We start from the raw sequence: 24898 nt of genomic DNA, 5'->3' as shown, positions 1-24898 counted from the left end.
TACAGGAGGCTCTCTGCTGTAACCCAGTGCTGGTGGTACCAGACTTTGAGAAAGAGTTTGTGGTTCAGACGGATGCCTCAGAGGTCGGCTTGAGAGCAGTGCTATCCCAAGAGGTAGAAGGGGTAGAACACCCCATCCTGTTTTTAAGCAGGAAGCTGGAACCACGGGAAACCAACTACTCAGTCGTTGAGAAAGAGGCGCTGGCAGTAAAGTGGGCTCTAGAAAGCCTGAAGTACTACCTGCTGGGGCGCCACTTCACCCTCATCAGTGACCATGCCCCACTCACCTGGATGCATAGGGCTAAAGAGAAGAACGCTCGGGTGATGCGGTGGTTTTGAGTCTCCAACCGTTTCATTTTGACTTGAAACACAGAGCAGGGAAGGAAATGGGAAACGTGGATGGGTTATCCCGCATGCATGCATATTTTGCTGTGGTAGCCCGACCTAGGGGGTCGGATCTAGGGGGAGAGATCTGTGGCAAAGAAGGGGGTCGAGTGATAAGTGGCAGATATGTGAGAGCAGAACTAATAAACGGGCTCTGCCCGATCACTAAAATGGCCACCCCTGTCAGAACTACAGATCACAAAATGGCCGACCGCCAAAACTACAAGTCCCAGAAGCAAGGGGAACCCTCAGAAGGTGGAGCCGACTCACAGATAAAGGGTCAAGAAAAACCAGGAAGAGGAAGAGAGAGTGCTGGAAGGAGCTATGAACAATAGAGAAAGAGACCATAGAGATTGGCTGGATTTACCGTGTATGAGCTGGATTGTTTTGGACTTACCTGTTGGCGTTTGGACCTGGACCTACCGAGAACCCGATTCGTGTACCGAACCCTGCTATCCTTGACCTCGCCTACGGCCTGGGTGGACCAGGACGGAGAAATAAACACACAGGTACTGTCCTGTTCGAAAGAACTCTCATTCTTGGGTGATTTGGTGACAGTTTACCACTTAGTTTGTGACAAACGCTCCTAACCTTGAAGAGGTTTGCCATGTACCCGTACATTACACTACACTGAATGTACCCGTACATTACACTGTACTGAATGTACCCGTACATTACACTATACTGAATGTACCCGTACATTACACTACACTGAATGTGAACGTACATTACACTACACTGAACATACCCGTACATTACACTATACTGAATGTACCCGTACATTACACTACACCGAACGTACCCGTATGTTACACTACACTGAACGTGAACGTACATTACACTACACTGAACGTACCCGTACATTACAAAGTACGTTATTTATACATTGTCCCTTTAAACAGGGACCTAGGGTGTTGTTGTTCCTGGGGCGTTTGTTGTTGTTCCTGGGGCGTTTGTTGTTGGACCTAGGGCGTTTGTTGTTGTTCCTAGGGCGTTTGTTGTTGTTCCTAGGGTATTTCTTGTTGGACCTGGGGCATTTGTTGTTGGACCTACGGCGTTTGTTGTTGGACCTAGGGCGTTTGTTGTTGGACCTGGGGCGTTTGTTGTTGGACCTAGGGCGTTTGTTGTTGGACCTAGGGCATTTGTTGTTGGACCTGGGGTGTTTGTTGTTGGACCTGGGGCGTTTGTTGTTGGACCTAGGGCGTTTGTTGTTGGACCTAGGGCGACTTACAGAACGCGTATGAGTTGTCTTTTACATGGTCCTTCAAGCCGGATCGGAGCAGTTGTCATTGAAACAGAAGAGACAGTAATTTGTGTTCTCTCTCCTGTCAGGTCCCAGCCCAGAGCGTGTCTTCAGAGGACAGTAAACATGTCCTGGTTCGCATCCTGTGGGACAACCCGTCACTCCACCAGGACTCTGTCCAGGCCCTATACATGCTCTGGCACGCACACTGTAAGTCATCACAATGGATCGGATTTATAAAGTGATTTTCCAAACTTTGTAAATGTGTAGTTGAATCACTGTGACAGTGATAGGAGACATGGTAAGTGGGGGTATTACTTCCTGTTCTCTCTAGTCTAATCACTGTGACAGTGATAGGAGACATGGTAAGTGGGGGTATTACTTCCTGTTCCTGTAGCAGATCTGTGAAAATGCCTGAATTGTTGATAATTTTTTATTTTATTTTGTAACATTTTTGCCCTTTTTCTCCCCAATTTCATGGTATCCAATTGTTTTAGTAGCTTGTCTCATCGCTACAACTCCCGTACGGGCTCGGGAGAGACGAAGGTTGAAAGTCATGCGTTCTCTGAAACGCAACCCAACCAACCAAGCCGCACTGCTTCTTAACACAGCCAACCCGGAAGCCAGCCGCACCAATGTGTCGGAGGAAACACCATGCACCTGGCAACCTTGGTTAGCGCGCACTGCGCCCGGCCCGCCACAGGAGTCGCTGGTGCGCGATGAGACAAGGACATCCCTACCGACCAAGCCCTCCCTAACCCGGACGACGCTAGGACAATTGTGCGTGCCCCCCACGGACCACCCGGTCGTGGCCGGCTGCAACAGAGCCTGGGATCGAACCCAGAGTCTCTGGTGGCACAGCTGGCGCTGCAGTACAGCGCCCTTAACCACTACGCCACCCGGGAGGCCCCAGAAGGCCTTTTTCAATAGCGTGATGGGTGTAAATGCCCCCCTCAGTCTGAGCTGAAGCCATGTGATTGAGTAGTCTCAGTCTGAGCTGAATCAGGCGGAAATGGTACTCGCTATGCAAGACGTTCTTTACACTCCTGTCCCTGTCTCTCTGTAGAGTCTAACCCCTCCTGTCTCTCTGTAGAGTCTAGTCTCTCCTGTCTCTCTGTAGAGAGTCTGACCCCTCCTGTCTCTCTGTAGAGTCTGACCCCTCCTGTCTCTCTGTAGAGTCTGACCCCTCCTGTCCCTGTCTCCCCTCTGTCCCTGTCTCTGTAGAGTCTAACCCCTCCTGTCTCTCTGTAGAGTCTGACCCCTCCTGTCCCTGTCTCTCTGTAGAGTCTAACCCCTCCTGTCCCTGTCTCTCTGTAGAGTCTAGAGTCCCCTCCTGTCTCTCTATAGAGTCTGACCCCTCCTGTCCCTGTCTCTCTGTAGATTCTAACCCCTCCTGTCCCTGTCTCTCTGTAGAGTCTAACCCCTCCTGTCCCTGTCTCTCTGTCTCTCTGTAGAGAGTCTGACCCCTCCTGTCTCTCTGTAGAGTCTGACCCCTCCTGTCTCTCTGTAGAGTCTGACCCCTCCTGTCTCTCTGTAGAGTCTGACCCCTCCTGTCCCTGTCTCTCTGTAGAGTCTAACCCCTCCTGTCCCTGTCTCTCTGTAGAGTCTAACCCCTCCTGTCTCTCTGTAGAGTCTGACCCCTCCTGTCCCTGTCTCTCTGTAGATTCTAACCCCTCCTGTCCCTGTCTCTCTGTAGAGTCTAACCCCCTGTCCTGTCCCTGTCTCTCTGTAGAGTCTGACCCCTCCTGTCTCTCTGTAGAGTCTGACCCCTCCTGTCTCTCTGTAGAGTCTGACCCCTCCTGTCTCTCTGTAGAGTCTGACCCCTCCTGTCTCTCTGTAGAGTCTGACCCCTCCTGTCTCTCTGTAGAGTCTGACCCCTCCTGTCTCTCTGTAGAGTCTGACCCCTCCTGTCTCTCTGTAGAGTCTGACCCCTCCTGTCTCTCGGTAGAGTCTGACCCCTCCTGTCTCTCTGTAGAGTCTGACCCCTCCTGTCTCTCTGTAGAGTCTGACCCCTCCTGTCTCTGTCCCTGTCTCTCTGTAGAGTCTGACCCCTCCTGTCTCTGTCCCTGTCTAGGTGCTAACTCTGTGACCCTGCTGTCTCTAGTCTCTCTCCCCTCAGCCAGTGGAACGGTGTATGAGGAGGGCCAGCCCCAGGACCATCTCTTCTCCTCTGAGGTCCTACAGGGTGCAGTGAGGAACATCCAGAAGGGGGATGTCTACCAACCCATGAGTCAGATCCTACAGCTGCTGGGACCAGAGCTGGGCTTCAACAGACAGAGGTATGGGGAAGGACATCGACAGACAGACAGACAGACAGACAGACAGACAGACAGACAGACAGACAGACAGACAGACAGACAGACAGACAGACAGACAGACAGACAGACAGACAGACAGACAGACAGACAGACAGACAGACAGACAGACAGACAGACAGACAGACAGACAGACAGACAGACAGACAGACAGACAGAGGTATGGGGAAGGACATCTACACAGACACATGAAGTCCTGGCACTGTAACATTTTAAAAAGCGTGACTTAGCAGTTATTCAAAAAACAAGTTTGAATACTGCAGCGTGTGATTGGTTTAATTCCTGCATGAACAATGTCCACCTTCTCATGGAGCCCCTATAAAACAGAGGTGTTGAGACATCCCCATTAACTGTCCTTCTCATGGAGTCCCTATAAAACAGAGGTGTTGAGACATCCCCATTAACAGATTTTTGATACTCCTACAAGAAGTGTGTAATACATTGAATTACTTTTATTTATAGATTTGATTAGTACTAGATAGTACGTTATGCAGTCTAGTTACACCTTATTAGTACTGTGCGATCTGTTGTGTGCGCAGGAAGACGAGGACCAGGACGCTGCTGCCACCATATCATTATATCACCCATTATATCATTATATCACCCATTATATCACCCATTATATCATGATATCGTTATATCACCCATGATATCATTATATCACCCATTATATCACCCATTATATCACCCATTATATCACCCATTATATCATGATATCGTTATCACCCATTATATCATTATATCACCCATTATATCATTATATCACCCATTATATCATTATATCATTATAGCACCCATTATATAATTATATCATTATATCACCCATTATATCATTATATCACCCATTATATAATTATTTCATTATATCACCCATTATATCATTATATCACCCATTATATCATTATATCATCCATTATATCACCGATGATATCATCATATCACCCATTATATCATTATATCACCCATGATATCATTATATCGTTATATCACCCATTATATCATTATATCACGCATTATATCATTATATCACCCATTATATCATTATATCACCCATTATATCATTATATCACCCATTATACCATTACATCGCCCATTATATCATTATATCATTATATCGCCCATTATATCATTATATCATTATATCACCCATTATATCATTATATCATTATATCACCCATTATATCATTATATCACCCATTATATCATTATATCACCCATTATACCATTACATCGCCCATTATATCATTATATCATTATATCGCCCATTATATCATTATATCATTATATCACCCATTATATCATTATATCACCCATTATATCATTATATCATTATATCACCCATTATATCATTATATCATTATATCACCCGTTATATCATTATATCACCCATTATATCATTATATCATTATATCACCCATTATATAATTATATCACCCATTATATTATTATATCATTGTATCACCCACAGTTTCTACCACCCACCGTTTCTACCACCCACAGTTTCTACCACCCACCGTTTCTATCACCCACCGTTTCTACCACCCACAGTTTCTACCACCCACAGTTTCTACCACCCACAGTTTATACCACCCACAGTTTCTACCACCCACCGTTTCTAGCACCCACCGTTTCTACCACCCACCGTTTCTACCACCCACCGTTTCTACCACCCACAGTTTCTACCGCCCACAGTTTCTATCACCCACCGTTTCTACCACCCACAGTTTCTACCGCCCACAGTTTCTATCACCCACCGTTTCTACCACCCACAGTTTCTACCACCCACCGTTTCTATCACCCACCGTTTCTACCACCCACAGTTTCTGTAACCCACAGTTTCTGTAACCCACAGTTTCTGTAACCCTTTGCCCATTCATCCACTGACGTTATTCCTTCAATGAGGAGAGAGACACATTAGCGCCTGGCTACCAACTCCTTATTTGTCTTGTCCCCTCAAGGTAGTACTAGCTATTGTGATAAATTCAGACAACTGAGCCGTGTCAAATACTAATGTTTAGAAACAGTCAGGAAGGAGCAGGACATAGATTTACAAAATCGAACGTCAGTGGGCGTTGGCCGTCGGCGATAATGGTGTTAAGAGTAGTAAAATGTTGTCCTTAATCGTCCTGTCTGACTGAGCCGGGTTATCCCTCTGTCTGTCTATTTACACACAAACCATTCTCTCTCTATTCTACAGGAGTCTGTACAGAGATCTCCTCTTCCTGGCGTTGACCGCTCTGGGGAAGAGCAACATCAATATTGGTGAGTTGAAACCATATCTTTCCCGCTCTGCTTTCTTCGTCCCCTGAAGCTAGAGAAGTAGGTATGAAAAAAATGTCACGTTTGTCACATATTTGTATTTATTTACTTTTATTTAACTAGGCATGTCAGTTAAAGAACAAACTCTTATTTCCAATGACTGCCTACCAGGGAACAGTGAGTTGTTCAGGGGCAGAATGACAGCTTTTTACCTTGTCAGCTCAGGGATTCGAATCTTGCAACCTTTAGGTTACTAGTCCAACACTCTAACCACCTGTCGCTCCTATTTATTATGGATCCCCATTAGTTCCTGCCAAGGCAGCAGCTACTCTTCCTGGGGTTTATTATGGATCCCCATTAGTTCCTGCCAAGGCAGCAGCTACTCTTCCTGGGGTTTGTTATGAATCCCCATTAGTTCCTGCCAAGGCAGCAGCTACTCTTCCTGGGGTTTATTATGGATCCCCACTAGTTCCTGCCAAGGCAGCAGCTACTCTTCCTGGGGTTTATTATGAATCCCCATTAGTTCCTGCCAAGGCATCAGCTACTCTTCCTGGTGTTTATTATGGATCCCCGTTTGTTCCTGCCCAGGCAGCAGCTACTCTTCCTGGGGTTTATTATGAATCCCCATTAGTTCCTGCCAAAGCAGCAGCTACTCTTCCTGGGGTTTATTATGGATCGCCATAAGTTCCTGCCAAAGCAGCAGCTACTCTTCCTGGGGTTTATTATGGATCCCCATTAGTTCATGCCAAGGCAGCAGCTACTCTTCCTGGGGTTTATTATGGATCCCCATTAGTTCCTGCCAAGGCAGCAGCTACTCTTCCTGGGGTTTGTTATGGATCCCCATTAGTTCCTGCCAAGGCAGCAGCTACTCTTCCTGGGGTTTATTATGGATCCCCATTAGTTCCTGCCAAGGCAGCAGCTACTCTTCCTGGGGTTTGTTATGGATCCCCATTAGTTCCTGCCAAGGCAGCAGCTCCTCTTCCTGGGGTTTCCTCTCCTCTTCCTCTTCCTGTATTCTTCCATCATGGTCAGCTAGTAGGTATAAACAACCACATCATGATCAGTAATAGTGATTGTAAACTAACCTTGCTTCTCTGTTCCAGATGCGTTTGACCGTGAGTACAAGGTTGCTTACGACCGCCTCAGCCCCAGCCAAGTGAAGCTGACACACAACTGTGACCGGCCCCGGGAGCAGGGGTCATGGAATGTAGAAGGATGTTCGGGAAACCCATTCTGTGACCCCCCCTGGCTGCTATCCATCCCTCCCAAAACATGACTGCTGCTCACTTACTACCAGCCCCTCTCTCTGTGGCCCCTCTCTCTGGACCCTCTCTCTGGCCCCTCTCTCTGTGGCCCCTCTCTGTGGCCCCTCTCTCTGTGGCCCCTCTATCCCTCTCCGTGGCCCCTCTCTCTCTCTCCGTGGCCCCTCTCTCTGTGGCCCCTCTCTCTGGCCCCTCTCTGTGGCTCCTCTCTCTCTGGCCCCTCTCTCTCTGGCCCCTCTCTCTGTGGACCCTCTCTCTGGCCCCTCTCTCTGTGGCCCCTCTCTCTGGCCCCTCTCTCTGTGGCCCCTCTCTCCCTCTCCGTGACCCCTCTCTCTGTGGCCCCTCTCTCTGGCCCCTCTCTCTGTGGCCCCTCTCTGTTGGGGTGAACTCCTCAGGGCCAGCCCACCTGACACCCCAGGCAAGGGGAGGAAAGTCATTGGTACCCAACATGTACTTAGACACTGAAGCGTAGAGTGGAACAAATACACAGAAAAGATCTTAGAAGCTTTCAGAGACGCTCCACACTGTCACAATAGGACATTTACATGTCAGTCATTTAGCAGGCACTCTTATCCAGAGACACTTACAGGAGCAATTAGAGTTAAGTGCCTTGCTCAAGAGCACATTGAAAGATGTTTCACTTTAGTCGGCTCCGGGATTCGAATCTGTGACTTTTTGGTTAATGGCCCAATGCTCTGAACCGCTAGGCTACCTGCCTCCCTCACATGGTATTCACGGTATGACATGGTATTACAATGGGACCACATAGCTATTACATGGTATCTCATGGTATCCCAGTAGAACCTCATGATACCTCATGGTATCACAATAGGACCTCATGGTATCACAATAGGACCTCATGATATCACAATAGGACCTCATGGTAATAGGACCTCATGGTATCAGAATACGACCTCATGGTATCACAATAGGACCTCATGGTAATAGGACCTCATGGTATCACAATAGGACCTCATTGTATCACATGTATTATTCCTCTGTATTTTCACTATTATTACATTACTCAAATGTTTGTAATATACCATGTGATATATTCTATATATTATAAGACAATCTGTATCTGATTAACTTGTATGTAAACGTTTTGTTTTTGTTTTGTATTGTGAGCTTCAAGCTTTGTGTGTTTTCTGTACCACAGTCAGGGCTGTTTTCCTGTTGTGATGGGAGGGTTGTTGGGTGTAGACGTCTTTCACACGTGATTTTAAGCACTTTCCAAAGAGTAACTTACATTATCTCTTACATTATCTCTTACATTATCTATGACAGTAATAATTTACAGTAATAATTTGGACCTTTATTTTTTGTTGTTCAGTTGAACTTTGATACAAACACAACTACTATACTATGATCAGGTGTGGAGCCTGACTTCCTGCTCTATACTATGATCAGGTGTGGAGCCTGACTTCCTGCTCTATACTATGATCAGGTATGGGGCCTGACTTCCTGCTCTATACTATGATCAGGTGTGGAGCCTGACTTCCTGCTCTATACTATGATCAGGTATGGGGCCTGACTTCCTGTACTATGATCAGGTGTGGAGCCTGACTTCCTGCTCTATACTATGATCAGGTGTGGGGCCTGACTTCCTGCTCTATACTGTAGGGCCTGATGATCAGGTGTGGAGCCTGACTTCCTGCTCTATACTATGATCAGGTGTGGGGCCTGACTTCCTGCTCTATACTATGATCAGGTGTGGGGCCTGACTTCCTGCTCTATACTATGATCAGGTATGGGGCCTGACTTCCTGCTCTATACTATGATCAGGTATGGGGCCTGACTTCCTGCTCTATACTATGATCAGGTGTGGGGCCTGACTTCCTGCTCTATACTATGATCAGGTATGGGGCCTGACTTCCTGCACTTCCTGAGGATGATGTCATACTTTCACTTTCAGCTGCTTGTCTCCCCTCTGGCAGGACCAGTCCAAATATAACATGAAGGATCCATTGGCCTAGTGTGAGACCATGAAAACCGTGAGGTATCATGGGTAAATTGTGACTGACTGATGTACAAATAATATTAAGTAGTTATTTATGATGCAAGGTGGTTTGTAGATCAGTCAAGTCTCGTCTTTAAATTCGGCGGCCATGTCTAACGGTCCCATTTTGTTTTTCTGGGCGGGAACATACATAGACCATGTTACATACATGATATATACACATAGACCATGTATGATTTAGTTGTATTACCATAGTGATGAGACTTTTCTCCTGTAACTTTCACAGGAGTGTTTATTTATGAATCCTTTTGTATCAAAGAAATACATTGGAACAACCAAAACAACTGAGCCGCCCCAAATATAAAAGGAACATTGTTAATATGATTTGTTGATATGTTTTCATTAATTACTAAAGCAATACTCTTTTATAAGGTCATTGTTATTATATTGACATCACAAATGCAGAATGTGTGGATTAAGACGTGTTTTCTAATTCTTTCATCAACACACATACGCATTACTTTTTGTAAATAAATGTATGGAGCTGTTCTGTTTCTCTGTATAGTTGTACAGAGTAAATGTGATACAGCCTGGGATTGAACCCGGGTCTGTAGTGACGTCTCTAGCACTGAGAGGCAGTACCATAGAACGCTATGTCACCCAGGAGGCTATAGTGGACTACTCCTGACCGTGATCCATAGTCCACTGTTAGGATAGAAGATAGAAGAGCTGTGTCACATGTCAAGGTGTCTGTATTCTTCTGACTGGGTTTTGAAACTGTCACAATATCACCCCCCCAAAAAAATGGAACTTTTGTATATTGTGAATGAACTGGCTTTAGGGAGAAGGGTTCCGACATCATTCCACAACAGAATGGTTCTAATTTAGAATGATTCCTTTACATTCCTTCCTAAAGAGCACGTAAAACAAACACAGCACTTGATGACAGTTTACAGTTGACTAGCTTTAGGCTTTAGGTTGAGGATGATTCAACAAATGTCTTGTTTTACCAGACTGTTAAAAGTAAGTAGAAAACCCCTGCCTGTTTACTGCCAAGGAAAAGTACTGTGATATTATATATGAACGTCATTTCACTCATCATTACAACCAGACGTATAGCTCTCTATTCATCCTGGATGGCTGAAACGTTACAGACTGTGCGGTAGAAATGTAAAGGTAATTTCAGATGGAGACGACATCTGCAGTGTTTACGGTAAATGCAGTCTCCGCTATAACGCGGGAACATTGCCCTTAAATTTAAATCAAGCCGTACCGTTGTACTTCAGTGATACGGATTGCATAGAGCGCTTCAATAATGACTTTGTCTGATAAATATTTGAATACTAATCATAAAATACCCACTAGTTTCTAAATGATACGGTGGTGTTTCACAGCTTTACAGTTGGAATTAAAGTTGAGACCCAGCAGGCATAATTTGGCGTGGGTACGTCAGAAAAGGAGATCAGTTTAAAATATTTTCTATCAATTTTTCTATCTACTATTTACCCTTTTGGAAGAAATATGAATTGATTTTGTTTTAAATCTCTCCTTGTTATGCTTGATGTCACAGTATGAGTGAAAGCTTTGTGTATAAAAGGTGTACTTTGGTATGTGGCCATTACATAACTCTGTACCAGGGGTCTCCAACCCTGTAGGTTTACACTCCAACCCTGTTCCTGGAGAGATATTGTCCTGTAGGTTTTAACTCCACCTCCAGGACAGTATCTCTCCAGGAACAGGGTTGGAGGGCCCTGTATGTAACTACTATACACATTGACCATGATATCACCATATCATCACTATAGATATCAATATGTTGTTGTTTACACCGTTGAAGCACTGTTATGTCTTTTGAATATATAATATGTATCATTTTTACCACAGTTTAATACTAATTTGTAAGATTTTGTTTTCATGGAATCTGCCTGACTGGATCTACAGATTGTTTTAAATTCTGAATAAACCACCAGAATAATAAACATTTGTTTCTGGTTTGTCTGATTCAGGAGAAACATCCTGGTTCACAGATCCATTTTGTATAAACATTGTGTATTCTATATCACAGTGTATATTCCATCTGGGATACACAGACAATTAAAAAAAAAAAAAAGTGATTCTACAATGAACAAACATATGAACCCAACATGCAACAATTTCAAATATTTTACTGAGTTATAGTTCATTTAAGAAAATCAGTCAATTGATATAAATTCATTAGGCCCTTAATCTATAGATTTCACATGACTTGGAATACAGATATGCATCTGTTGGTCACAAATACTTTTAAAAAATAAGAAAAGTGTCGGGTCGTGGATCAGGAAAACAGTCAGTATCTGGTGTGACCACTATTTGCAACATAGTGTTGTGCATTATCATGCTGATACATGAGGTGGTTGCGGTGGATGAATGGCACGACAATGAGCCTCAGGATCTCGCCACGAGCACGCAAATGAGCTTCCCGGAGATGGTTTCTGACGGTTTCTTCAGAAATTCTTCGGTTGTGCAAACCCACAGTTACATCAACTGTCCGGGTGGCTTGTCTGCATTTGAAGAAACCAGATGTGGAGGTCCTGGGCTGACATTTCTGGGATCTTTTATTTCAGCTCATGAAACATGGGACCAACACTTTACCTGTTGAGATACATTTTTTGTTCAATATATCTATATATTTATTTATATTCGGTATCATTTTCGAATTTTTGTTGTTGTTATCATGCATAATATCACAAATCTATCATCAATATGTTAACATAAACATGTAATAAATTACTCACAAAGGTCCTAAAAAGTATATCAAGATATCTATAAGTACAGCGCTGTCCTACCTGCCATGAAAGTGTGTTTGGTACCAGATGAGGGGTGTAATTTCTTCACTCTTGGGGTGCGCCACACATACGGTGGATGGTGGGGAGGTTCTCGCAGGCGGCGCATCGCTCATGGCAGTATCACCCCGAGGACGCAACGCGAGAGAGGTCTTCACCGTGGATCAGAATATACCTTATGTAATACCTGAGGACAGATAAGATGCATTTATAGATGAATGGTTAGTTAATTTATACTTTTCTCAAATATGCCCCTATTAAAAATATATTTAATTTAGGAGATATGACAGAGCTGTGAGAAATAGAAAAATGAAGATGTATCGGAATGGAAATTTGGTCATTCAAAGAAGAATACATTTTGTTCTATAGTTCATATTTAAATGAAATAATTTGATTTAATCTGTTCATTGATATAATGGTTGAATTTATTGTCTCGTCAGTGGCTGTCAGAACCTCATCGTCTGTTTTCTAATCTGGAATGTCTCGATGTGCTTCTCGCCCTAGGAACTAATGGGGGAAAGGAATGCTTCCGCCCGGACATAATAGTGAACAGTACAAATCCATCGAGAAGATTTCTACGTTGATGGGTATGAATCTTTCTGTTTTTGTCGTTTTCATTATATAACTTTTTAAATATCTGCTCGGCATAATGCATAGTTCTATCTATACTATTTATTTGCAAGCTAAACTCTGTCCTCAAATAAAGGTTCATTTCAAAGCTAGCTATCATCCTGCCATGATTCGTTAGCTAGCAGTATTGAAAGGACCGGAAAGATAGCCGGCCTGACACGTTTAGCTGGGCTACTTGTTTCTCAACCTGGGATGACAGACAGTGGCGGTCGGTGGAGTTTAAAATGAGGGAGAATTCGTTTATTTTATTTTTTTATGAGCATTGCCTTATTTCTATTACAGCATATTGGATGACTGTCATTCATATTCCATTCACCCAGCTCATTGTTATCATCGATAGGTTTAGGTTACTACATGATACTAGAATGTTCCCTGTACCCATCATGAGTTGCTACAACCTAGTAGGTGCACACAGGTCGAGAGGATGTTGAGTAATCAAGGTGACAGACGGAGACACATTCAATATCTCCTTGTACCCTCTGGCCTGCATCTAGCTGATCTAGGGTATAATCATTAGTCCAACAGTATCACCTCTGGCCTGCTTCTAGCTGATCTAGGGTATAATCATTAGTCCAACAGTATCACCTCTGGCCTGCATCTAGCTGATCTAGGGTATAATCATTAGTCCAACAGTATCACCTCTGGCCTGCATCTAGCTGATCTAGGGTATAATCATTAGTCCAACAGTATCACCTCTGGCCTGCATCTAGCTGATCTAGGGTATAATCATTAGTCCAACAGTATCACCTCTGGCCTGCATCTAGCTGATCTAGGGTATAATCATTAGTCCAACAGTATCACCTCTGGCCTGCTTCTAGCTGATCTAGGGTATAATCATTAGTCCAACAGTTGCAAATGAGAGTTTCTATTGGACACATTCAGGTATGTTTATCCCCGTGTCGTTACGTTTGCTTCTGTTTAAGAAATGTTTTTCAACAGAATTGGCAGAATGAATACACCCCTCACTTTCATAGCAACCGCATAAAAACAGCATAATCACTTTCCTTCTTGTATATATAATTCCTTCTCGCTACTATCTACTCTCTCTCCTCCTCTCACCTTTTCCCTTCGCTTGTGGACTTCAGTGCACAACCCATCAGCTGTCTGTGACCAGGTGAAAATACCTTTCCAAGCCAAACCTTCACATCAAGCAAAACCTTCATATCATGACCTCTAACCTCTACACACAACCTACAACATTGTCACGTCCTAGTCAACACTAACGTGTTAGTAAACCTGCTACAATCATGCAGTGCAGTCAGAAAGCAGTTTAGCAGTTACACCGGTGGGCCCCATTTTATGCACTGCAGTGATAGCTAGCTGAAGCTTGTGCTTTCAGTACTAGATTCATTCTCTGATCCTTTGATTGGGTGGACAACATGTCAGTTCATGCTGCAAGAGCTCTGATAGTGTGTTGTCATAATTACTGTGTAAGTCGATGGAAGGGGGTGAGAACCATGAATCTCCTGGGTTTTGTATTGAAGACAATGTACCCAGAGGAGGACGGAAGCTAGCTGTCCTCCGGCTACACCATGGTGCTACCCTACAGAGTGCTGTTGAGGCTACTGTAGACCTTCATTGCAAAACAGAGTGTTTTAACCAATGATTTGGTGACAATAATATATTTAGTATAGTTTTATCTAAAAAGGATGTATTTTTTTAATGTTAAACTTTAAATTTTTATGAAATTCATTGAGGAGGATGGTCCTCGATGAATTTAATAAAAGTTAAAAGTTTAACATTAAAAAAAGACATCCTCCACTGGATGAAAATGAATGATTGAAGGAATGAGATCCCAACATTGTCAATAATTCTGGGAGTAACATTAAGGTATTCTGTACAGTTTGTGGTAGCAGTCCCATATGTTTCATTCTGTTCTGTTCTCAATAGTGTCCGTGCTGCAACACACAATTTATATAATATATTCCAGGGGTAGGCAACTAGTTAGATTCAGCTGCAGGCCAGAACATGATTATAACAATTGTACACTGCAACTTGACCACAACTAAGCCCCAAAATGTATTTGAAAATAACAATAATTTCATACCTTCATTACATTGAGACACGATCACATGTCTTTACCCACTGTGCGCACACTGGTTGAATCAACGTTGTTTCCACGTCGTTTCAATGACATTACGTTGAACCAATGTGGAATAGACGTTGGAATTGATGCCCTGCAGCAGCAGTGTTGTAGTCTGTAGCTCGATGTCAAATCCATTTTTATTCGGTCTTGACTCGCTCGTTCTCGGACAAAAATTCTTCCCCTAGACCAGCGGAGTAAAACCATTCTAATTATCAGGTCCCATTCAGTCAGTGCATGAAACCTCTTGGCCAGGTCCGATATCCACACTCCTTTCATAATACATTAATTATCACCTATTGAAACCTGGGCTTTCCATTTTACACCTAACATTACTGTCCTTTTTAGTTTTGTTGAATAATATCCTCAAACCTTATCGCGCTCGTTGTCCGCTAGTAGGGAGGAGTGGGGGAAATAGTTTGAAAGTAGCGCACTCACAGTTAGTTAGTAAGAGAGAGTAAGTGGAGACTGACAAAAGTTGGAAGACGTTTTGTATTTCTATCTATTTATTTAGAGGACCGTTTGATAGTTAGTTTGATTGATCGTTAGTGATCATTTGTGGAGAGTCTCTTTAGAATGCATTCTGATGTTGTTCTGAAATATAAACAGAAACACTGGACATTTAGAACTTTTATTATGGTGTTGAGCTGGACCAGCATTGTTCTGGTGTTGAGTTGGACCAGCGTTGTTCTGGTGTTGAGTTGGACTAGTATTGTTCTGGTGTTGAGTTGGACCAGCATTGTTCTGGTGTTGAGTTGGACCAGCGTTGTTCTGGTGTTGAGTTGGACCAGCATTGTTCTGGTGTTGAGTTGGACCAGCGTTGTTCTGGTGTTGAGTTGGACTAGTATTGTTCTGGTGTTGAGTTGGACCAGCATTGTTCTGGTGTTGAGTTGGACCAGCGTTGTTCTGGTGTTGAGTTGGACTAGTATTGTTCTGGTGTTGAGTTGGACTAGCATTGTTCTGGTGTTGAGTTGGACCAGCGTTGTTCTGGTGTTGAGTTGGACTAGCATTGTTCTGGTGTTGAGTTGGACCAGCGTTGTTCTGGTGTTGAGTTGGACCAGCGTTGTTCTGGTGTTGAGTTGGACCAGCATTGTTCTGGTGTTGAGTTGGACTAGCATTGTTCTGGTGTTGAGTTGGACCAGCGTTGTTCTGGTGTTGAGTTGGACTAGCATTGTTCTGGTGTTGAGCTGGACTAGCATTGTTCTGGTGTTGAGCTGGACTAGCATTGTTCTGGTCTTGAGTTGGACTAGCATTGTTCTGGTGTTGAGTTGGACTAGCAATGTTCTGGTGTTGAGTTGGACTAGCATTGTTCTGGTGTTGAGTTGGACTAGCAATGTTCTGGTCCTGAGATGGACTAGCAATGTTCTGGTCCTGAGTTGGACTAGCAATGTTCTGGTCCTGAGTTGGACTAGCAATGTTCTGGTCCTGAGTTGGACCAGCATTGTTCTGGTGTTGAGCTGGACCAGCATTGTTCTGGTGTTGAGTTGGACTAGCATTGTTTTTGGTCTTGACTCTGTCTCTGCCGCCCACCAATCCCCCCTCCTGTTTGGTCTTGACTCGGACTTGTTTTGCTCCGGTCTTGTTCTGGAATCTGTCTTGTGGTTTTTATTTCATTTTTCAAAACATTTTTTTTATTTTATTTTTGAATTCCTGGTAATTTTACACCCTCTTTTGACCAAAAACTAAAATCCCCCAAAGATCACTCCGCAGTGTTGTGGTTTCCATATTTTCCAGAGGCAGTGTTGTGGTTTCCATATTTTCCAGAGGCAGTGTTGTGGTTTCCATATTTTCCAGAGGCAGTGTTGTGGTTTCCATATTTTCCAGAGGCAGTGTTGTGGTTTCCATATTTTCCAGAGGCAGTGTTGTGGTTTCCATATTTTCCAGAGGCAGTGTTGTGGTTTCCATATTTTCCAGAGGCAGTGTTGTGGTTTCCATATTTTCCAGAGGCAGTGTTGTGGTTTCCATATTTTCCAGAGGCAGTGTTGTGGTTTCCATATTTTCCAGAGGCAGTGTTGTGGTTTCCATATTTTCCAGAGGCAGTGTTGTGGTTTCCATATTTTCCAGAGGCAGTGTTGTGGTTTCCATATTTTCCAGAGGCAGTGTTGTGGTTTCCATATTTTCCAGAGGCAGTGTTGTGGTTTCCATATTTTCCAGAGGCAGTGTTGTGGTTTCCATATTTTCCAGAGGCAGTGTTGTGGTTTCCATTGTAGACTGTGTTGTATTCACACATCCAGAGAGACTGTGGATGTTTCATTTTTAAACTCATTCTGCTTTAGTGGAAACCACATCACCGTCATCATGCCGACGGTGGTCCTGATGGACGCGTCTTTGTCCATGACGCGGCCGGTCTCTCTGGAGCAGTGTTCCGAGGAGTTGCAGAGGAAGAACCTAGCTGTGGCCGGACTCACCATGCTGTTTGAGCACATGGCTAACAACTACAGACTGGAGTTCACTTCTCTAGTGGCCTTCTCTTCCCTGTGGGAGCTACTGGTGCCTTTCACCAGGGACTACAACACCCTACAGGTACACAGGTCTGGCTAACACCAGGGACTACAACACCCTACAGGTCAGGCTAACACTAGGGACTACCACACCCTGCAGGTACACAGGTCTGGCTAACACCAGGGACTACAACACCCTACAGGTACACAGGTCTGGCTAACACCAGGGACTACAACACCCTACAGGTACACAGGTCTGGCTAACACCAGGGACTACAACACCCTACAGGTCAGGCTAACACCAGGGACTACCACACCCTGCAGGTACACAGGTCTGGCTAACACCAGGGACTACAACACCCTACAGGTACACAGGTCTGGCTAACACCAGGGACTACAACACACTACAGGTACACAGGTCTGGCTAACACCAGGGACTACAACACCCTACAGGTCTGGCTAACACCAGGGACTACAACACCCTACAGGTACACAGGTCTGGCTAACACCAGGGACTACAACACCCTACAGGTACACAGGTCTGGCTAACACCAGGGATTGGAGGCAATGTGGTAATAGCTCTACTTGTTCTCTGATTGGCTAGATACATCTTAGACATTGGTTATGCCTGTCTCCAATGTTTCAGATCTGATGAAGTGTGCAGCCAGTGTAATGTTCTGTGCAGCCAGGGTAATGTTCTGTGCAGCCAGGGTAATGCATCCGGGGTAATGTTCTGTGCAGTCAGGGTAATGCAGCCAGGGTAATGTTCTGTACAGCCAGGGTAATGCAGCCAGGGTAATGTTCCGTGCAGCCAGGGTAATGTTCTGTGCAGTCAGGGTAATGCAGCCAGGGTAATGTTCTGTACAGCCAGGGTAATGCAGCCAGGGTAATGTTCTGTGCAGCCAGAGTAATGTTCTGTGCAGCCAGGATAATGATCTGTGCAGCCAGGGTAATGTTCTGTGCATCCAGGGTAATGCATCCAGGGTAATGTTCTGTGCAGCCAGGGTAATGTTCTGTGCATCCAGGGTAATGCATCCGGGGTAATGTTCTGTGCAGCCAGGTTAATGCAGCCAGGGTAATGTTCTGTGCAGCCAGGGTAATGCAGCCAGGGTAATGTTCTGTGCAGCCAGGGTAATGTTCTGTGCAGCCAGGGTAATGCAGCCAGGGTAATGTTCTGTGCAGCCAGGGTAATGCAGCCAAGGTAACGCTCCTCTGCTCTGCTGTGCAGGAAGCCCTGAACAACCTGGAGGACTATGACAAGACGTGTCTGGAGTCAGCTTTACACGGAGTCAGCAACGTGGTGCAGCAGGAGTGGGGCCACGCCTGTCCCACACAGGTACTATATCAAACCATGATGGTACCACACAGGTACTATATCAAACCATGATGGTACCACACAGGTACTATATCAAACCATGATGGTACCACACAGGTACTATATCAAACCATGATGGTACCACACAGGTACTATATCAAACCATGATGGTACCACACAGGTACTATATCAAACCATGCTGGTACCACACAGGTACTATATCAAACCATGGTGGTACCACACAGGTACTATATCAAACCATGATGGTACCACACACAGGTACTATATCAAACCATGATGGTACCATACAGGTACTATATCAAACCATGGTGGTACCACACAGGTACTATATCAAACCATGATGGTCCCACACAGGTACTATATCAAACCATGATGGTACCACACACAGGTACTATATCAAACCATGATGGTACCACACAGGTACTATATCAAACCATGATGGTACCACACAGGTACTATATCAAACCATGGTGGTACCACACAGGTACTATATCAAACCATGATGGTACCACACACAGGTACTATATCAAACCATGATGGTCCAACACAGGTACTATATCAAACCATGGTGGTACCACACAGGTACTATATCAAACCATGGTGGTACCACACAGGTACTATATCAAACCATGGTGGTACCACACAGGTACTATATCAAACCATGGTGGTACCACACAGGTACTATATCAAACCATGATGGTACCACACAGGTACTATATCAAACCATGATGGTCCAACACAGGTACTATATCAAACCATGGTGGTACCACACAGGTACTATATCAAACCATGGTGGTACCACACAGGTACTATATCAAACCATGATGGTACCACACAGGTACTATATCAAACCATGATGGTACCACACAGGTACTATATCAAACCATGATGGTACCACACAGGTACTATATCAAACCATGATGGTCCCACACAGGTACTATATCAAACCATGATGGTACCACACAGGTACTATATCAAACCATGATGGTACCACACAGGTACTATATCAAACCACGCCTGTCCCACACAGGTACTATATCAAACCATGATGGTACCACACAGGTACTATATCAAACCATGGTGGTACCACACAGGTACTATATCAAACCATGGTGGTACCACACAGGTACTATATCAAACCATGATGGTACCATACTCTATCCAGGTAGTAAACAGCAGGAGTTGGGCCACACCTGTCCCACACAGGTGCTCTTATCAAACCAATTAATCAAATTAATTATCAACGAAATTAATTTTTACGTCTCCCAATGTTCATCGTCAAATAATTGTCTACGTTTACTAAATACATTGCTGAACTCATTATTGACCCCATGGTTTACAGGGAGACATACACCTAGGAGTTGTAACACCCTGGTTCATTTATCTAGATAACCCTAGATTTTTCTGGTCTCAGTGACCCCTGACCTTGATGTTTCCTGACAGCACTGACTTACTCTGACATGTGGTTGTCTCACCTAGCTATCTGGAGATGAATGTACTGACTATGACTGGTCCACCTAGCTACCTGGAGATGAATGTACTGACTATGACTGGTCCACCTAGCTATCTGGAGATGAATGTACTGACTATGACTGGTCCACCTAGCTATCTGGAGATGAATGTACTGACTATGACTGGTCCACCTAGCTATCTGAAGATGAATGTACTGACTATGACTGGTCCACCTAGCTATCTGGAGATGAATGTACTGACTATGACTGGTCCACCTAGCTATCTGAAGATGAATGTACTGACTATGACTGTGATATGTGGTTGTCTCACCTAGCTATCTGAAGATGAATGTACTGACTATGACTGGTCCACCTAGCTATCTGAAGATGAATGTACTGACTATGACTGTGATATGTGGTTGTCCCACCTAGCTATCTGAAGATGAATGTACTGACTATGACTGGTCCACCTAGCTATCTGAAGATGAATGTACTGACTATGACTGTGATATGTGGTTGTCTCACCTAGCTATCTGAAGATGAATGTACTGACTATGACTGTGATATGTGGTTGTCTCACCTAGCTATCTGAAGATGAATGTACTGACTATGACTGTGATATGTGGTTGTCTCACCTAGCTATCTGAAGATGAATGTACTGACTATGACATGAGGTTGTCCCACCTAGCTATCTGAAGATGAATGTACTGACTATGACTGGTCCACCTAGCTATCTGCAGATGAATGTGCTGACTGTAAGTCACTCTGGATAAGAGCGTCTGATAAATTGCTAAAATGTTAAATGCAGGTGAATGTTGGTGAATATGGCTGCAGTTTTCCTCATGGCCACCAGGTGGGGCTCTCTGAGACACTCCCTACACACTATTACATTGATTATTGATTATTGATCTGGTGGCCACCAGGTGGTGCTCTCTGAGACACTCCCTACAGACTATTACATTGATTATTGATCTGGTGGCCTACAGGTGGTGTTGGTAACAGACGGCTCTCTGGGGATCGGTAAAGGCTCTCTGAGACACTCCCTACAGACTATTACATTGATTATTGATCTGGTGGCCTACAGGTGGTGTTGGTAACAGATGGCTCTCTGGGGATCGGTAAAGGCTCTCTGAGACACTCCCTACAGACTATTACATTGATTATTGATCTGGTGGCCACCAGGTGGTGCTCTCTGAGACACTCCCTACAGACTATTAGATTGATTATATATTATTGATCTGGTGGCCTACAGGTGGTGTTGGTAACAGACGGGTCTCTGGGGATCGGTAAAGGCTCTCTGAGACACTCCCTACAGACTATTACATTGATTATATATTATTGATCTGGTGGCCTACAGGTGGTGTTGGTAACAGACGGCTCTCTGGGGATCGGTAAAGGCTCTCTGAGACACTCCCTACAGACTATTACATTGATTATTGATCTGGTGGCCACCAGGTGGTGCTCTCTGAGACACTCCCTACAGACTATTAGATTGATTATATATTATTGATCTGGTGGCCTACAGGTGGTGTTGGTAACAGACGGGTCTCTGGGGATCGGTAAAGGCTCTCTGAGACACTCCCTACAGACTATTACATTGATTATTGATCTGGTGGCCACCAGGTGGTGCTCTCTGAGACACTCCCTACAGACTATTAGATTGATTATATATTATTGATCTGGTGGCCTACAGGTGGTGTTGGTAACAGACGGGTCTCTGGGGATCGGTAAAGGCTCTCTGAGACACTCCCTACAGACTATTACATTGATTATTGATCTGGTGGCCTACAGGTGGTGTTGGTAACAGACGGCTCTCTGGGGATCGGTAAAGGCTCTCTGAGACACTCCCTACAGACTATTACATTGATTATTGATCTGGTGGCCTACAGGTGGTGTTGGTAACAGACGGCTCTCTGGGGATCGGTAAAGGCTCTCTGAGACACTCCCTACAGACTATTACATTGATTATTGATCTGGTGGCCTACAGGTGGTGTTGGTAACAGACGGCTCTCTGGGGATCGGTAAAGGCTCTCTGAGACACTCCCTACAGACTCTGAAAGGACGACCGGAGGATAAGAAGTTCCCCCTGCCCTTCCCTTTCCCTGCCAAGCTGTTCGTCATGTGCATCGCTAACGCAGAGGAGGTACGACAGCATACTCTGAATAGCTACTGATTGTCCTTATAGACCTGATCACAGCTGGTTGTTTATTTGTAAGGTTAGTAGACGACAGTAGCTAGATATAGGGGCTAGTGTTGCTCCTGTACATCTTAGACAACAAGCACTATTAAACAACTATCTGCTACTGTGTGTTGGCAAGGTGACTGACAGGGCTGCACGGTTAATTCGATTTTTATCAAAATTGAGGTCTTGATATTGGCAATATCCATATCGCTGTCTGTCTGTAACGCTAGTTTAGAAAAAAACAAAACATTTAGGTTGATTGGTCAAGTTGAGGGAGTTCTCTCTCCATCTCTTTTGGCCAATCCCAATCCCACACACAGCAAGCCCCGCCCCCTGTCACTCAACCAGGCAGTTCCTCCAGATTCACTCTGCACCTATTGACCAATCAGCACGCAGTCAACAGATTGTTCCAAACAAGAATGACGCAGCTTTCCACTTTGCATCTTAATATAAATCAATTTTTTCTATATTATTTGTGTAGTTAGTGGGTGTAGTTAGTGGGTGTAGTTAGTGGGTGTAGTTAGTGGGTGTAGTTAGTGGGTGTAGTTAGTGGGTGTAGTTAGTGGGTGTAGTTAGTGGGTGTAGTTAGTGGGTGTAGTTAGTGGGTGTTGTTAGTGGGTGTTGTTAGTGGGTGTAGTTAGTGGGTGTAGTTAGTGGGTGTAGTTAGTTGGTCTTAGCAAGCTGCAAATGTGTCTTTAAAAAAATGGTGTTAGCCTCTAATGCTTATCGCTTGCTCGCTGATTCTACCTGATGTTCTGTTCGCTACCAGACCACTGGACTCTCCACTATATCCCCTGTTGTTCTATAGTTACAGATGACAGACACGATGCATAACCTGGAGCAGCTGCTCCAGCTGAACGGAGGAGACGGACAGATCTTCACTATGGAAGGCCAGCTCTGTCTGAAGAGTGTCCAGTCCATGTTCGGGTGCGTATGTCAACCCAGAACCTTCCGTCAAACTCTGCATGTTACTTCTCAGGGTGGAAGCTAAATCTGAACGAGTGGAAACAACACAAGCGCCTGGCCTTCCTCTGGGACCTAGCTAGGTCTTTGGTTGGCACAATTACTGTGTAACTGTGTAACCGACTGTTATAGATGAAGATCGTCATGAAATAACAGTCCCCAAAAAAAGGGTTTGTGGAACGTACAGCTGACTGAAGATGGAAAGGCCGGGGCATTCATTCCATTGAGTCAGTTTCTGTGGGAACATGGATTCTTAACTAGAGTCGATGTCCGTGCCCCCGCGGAAATCTAATTAGCATAATAAAAACATCCCCATTAATAATCTGTCAGGTTAAGATGGAGAGAGAGATCTATCCACCACATCCCCATTAATAATCTGTCAGGTTAAGATGGAGAGAGAGAGATCTATCCACCACATCCCCATTAATAATCTGTCAGGTTAAGATGGAGAGAGAGATCTATCCACCACATCCCCATTAATAATCTGTCAGGTTAAGATGGAGAGAGAGATCTATCCACCACATCCCCATTAATAATCTGTCAGGTTAAGATGGAGAGAGAGAGAGATCTATCCACCACATCCCCATTAATAATCTGTCAGGTTAAGATGGAGAGAGAGAGAGATCTATCCACCACATCCCCATTAATAATCTGTCAGGTTAAGATGGAGAGAGAGATCTATCCACCACATCCCCATTAATAATCTGTCAGGTTAAGATGGAGAGAGAGATCTATCCACCACATCCCCATTAATAATCTGTCAGGTTAAGATGGAGAGAGATCTATCCACCACATCCCCATTAATAATCTGTCAGGTTAAGATGGAGAGAGAGATCTATCCACCACATCCCCATTAATAATCTGTCAGGTTAAGATGGAGAGAGAGATCTATCCACCACATCCCCATTAATAATCTGTCAGGTTAAGATGGAGAGAGAGAGATCTATCCACCACATCCCCATTAATAATCTGTCAGGTTAAGATGGAGAGAGATCTATCCACCACATCCCCATTAATAATCTGTCAGGTTAAGATGGAGAGAGAGATCTATCCACCACATCCCCATTAATAATCTGTCAGGTTAAGATGGAGAGAGATCTATCCACCACATCCCCATTAATAATCTGTCAGGTTAAGATGGAGAGAGAGATCTATCCACCACATCCCCATTAATAATCTGTCAGGTTAAGATGGAGAGAGATCTATCCACCACATCCCTATTAATAATCTGTCAGGTTAAAATGGAGAGATAGATCTATCCACCACATCCCCATAAATAATCTGTCAGGTTAACGTGGAGAGAGAGATCTATCCACCACATCCCCATTAATAATCTGTCAGGTTAAAATGGAGAGAGAGATCTATCCACCACATCCCCATTAATAATCTGTCAGGTTAAGATGGAGAGAGAGATCTATCCACCACATCCCCATTAATAATCTGTCAGGTTAAGATGGAGAGAGAGATCTATCCACCACATCCCCATTAATAATCTGTCAGGTTAAGATGGAGAGAGAGATCTATCCACCACATCCCCATTAATAATCTGTCAGGTTAAGATGGAGAGA

General features: G+C 44.3%; 2 protein-coding genes and 1 long non-coding RNA gene across 3 annotated transcripts in view; all 3 read left to right on the top strand.

The window, feature by feature from the left end:
* The window catches only part of dennd4a (DENN/MADD domain containing 4A), a 104877-nt gene extending 97326 nt beyond the window's left edge, over positions 1-7551 (top strand). Inside the window, 5 exon segments of the mRNA XM_042327602.1 lie at positions 1716-1836; positions 3731-3905; positions 6139-6203; positions 7304-7381; positions 7384-7551. Of these exon segments, the coding sequence (XP_042183536.1) occupies positions 1716-1836; positions 3731-3905; positions 6139-6203; positions 7304-7381; positions 7384-7439 (495 nt within the window). The 3' untranslated portion in view covers positions 7440-7551.
* Positions 7552-7737: 186 nt separating this feature from the next.
* LOC121839302 lies at positions 7738-11400 on the top strand. Its single transcript, XR_006078902.1, has 3 exons — positions 7738-8983; positions 9016-9052; positions 9100-11400. It is a non-coding gene; the product is annotated as an uncharacterized LOC121839302 (long non-coding RNA).
* A 1330-nt stretch (positions 11401-12730) lies between these two features.
* The window catches only part of ints14 (integrator complex subunit 14), a 21843-nt gene continuing 9675 nt past the window's right edge, over positions 12731-24898 (top strand). Inside the window, exons 1-5 of the mRNA XM_042331560.1 lie at positions 12731-12831; positions 17234-17480; positions 18627-18734; positions 22173-22328; positions 23176-23294. Coding sequence (XP_042187494.1) covers positions 17256-17480; positions 18627-18734; positions 22173-22328; positions 23176-23294 — 608 coding nt within the window. The 5' untranslated portion in view covers positions 12731-12831; positions 17234-17255. The remainder of the gene's footprint in view (positions 12832-17233; positions 17481-18626; positions 18735-22172; positions 22329-23175; positions 23295-24898) is intronic.

The sequence above is a fragment of the Oncorhynchus tshawytscha genome, linkage group LG01 (genome assembly GCF_018296145.1).
Source record: "Oncorhynchus tshawytscha isolate Ot180627B linkage group LG01, Otsh_v2.0, whole genome shotgun sequence".
Lineage (NCBI taxonomy): Eukaryota > Metazoa > Chordata > Actinopteri > Salmoniformes > Salmonidae > Oncorhynchus > Oncorhynchus tshawytscha.
Note: the sequence above shows the minus strand (reverse complement) of the source record. Positions and strands in the feature narration are given on the sequence as shown.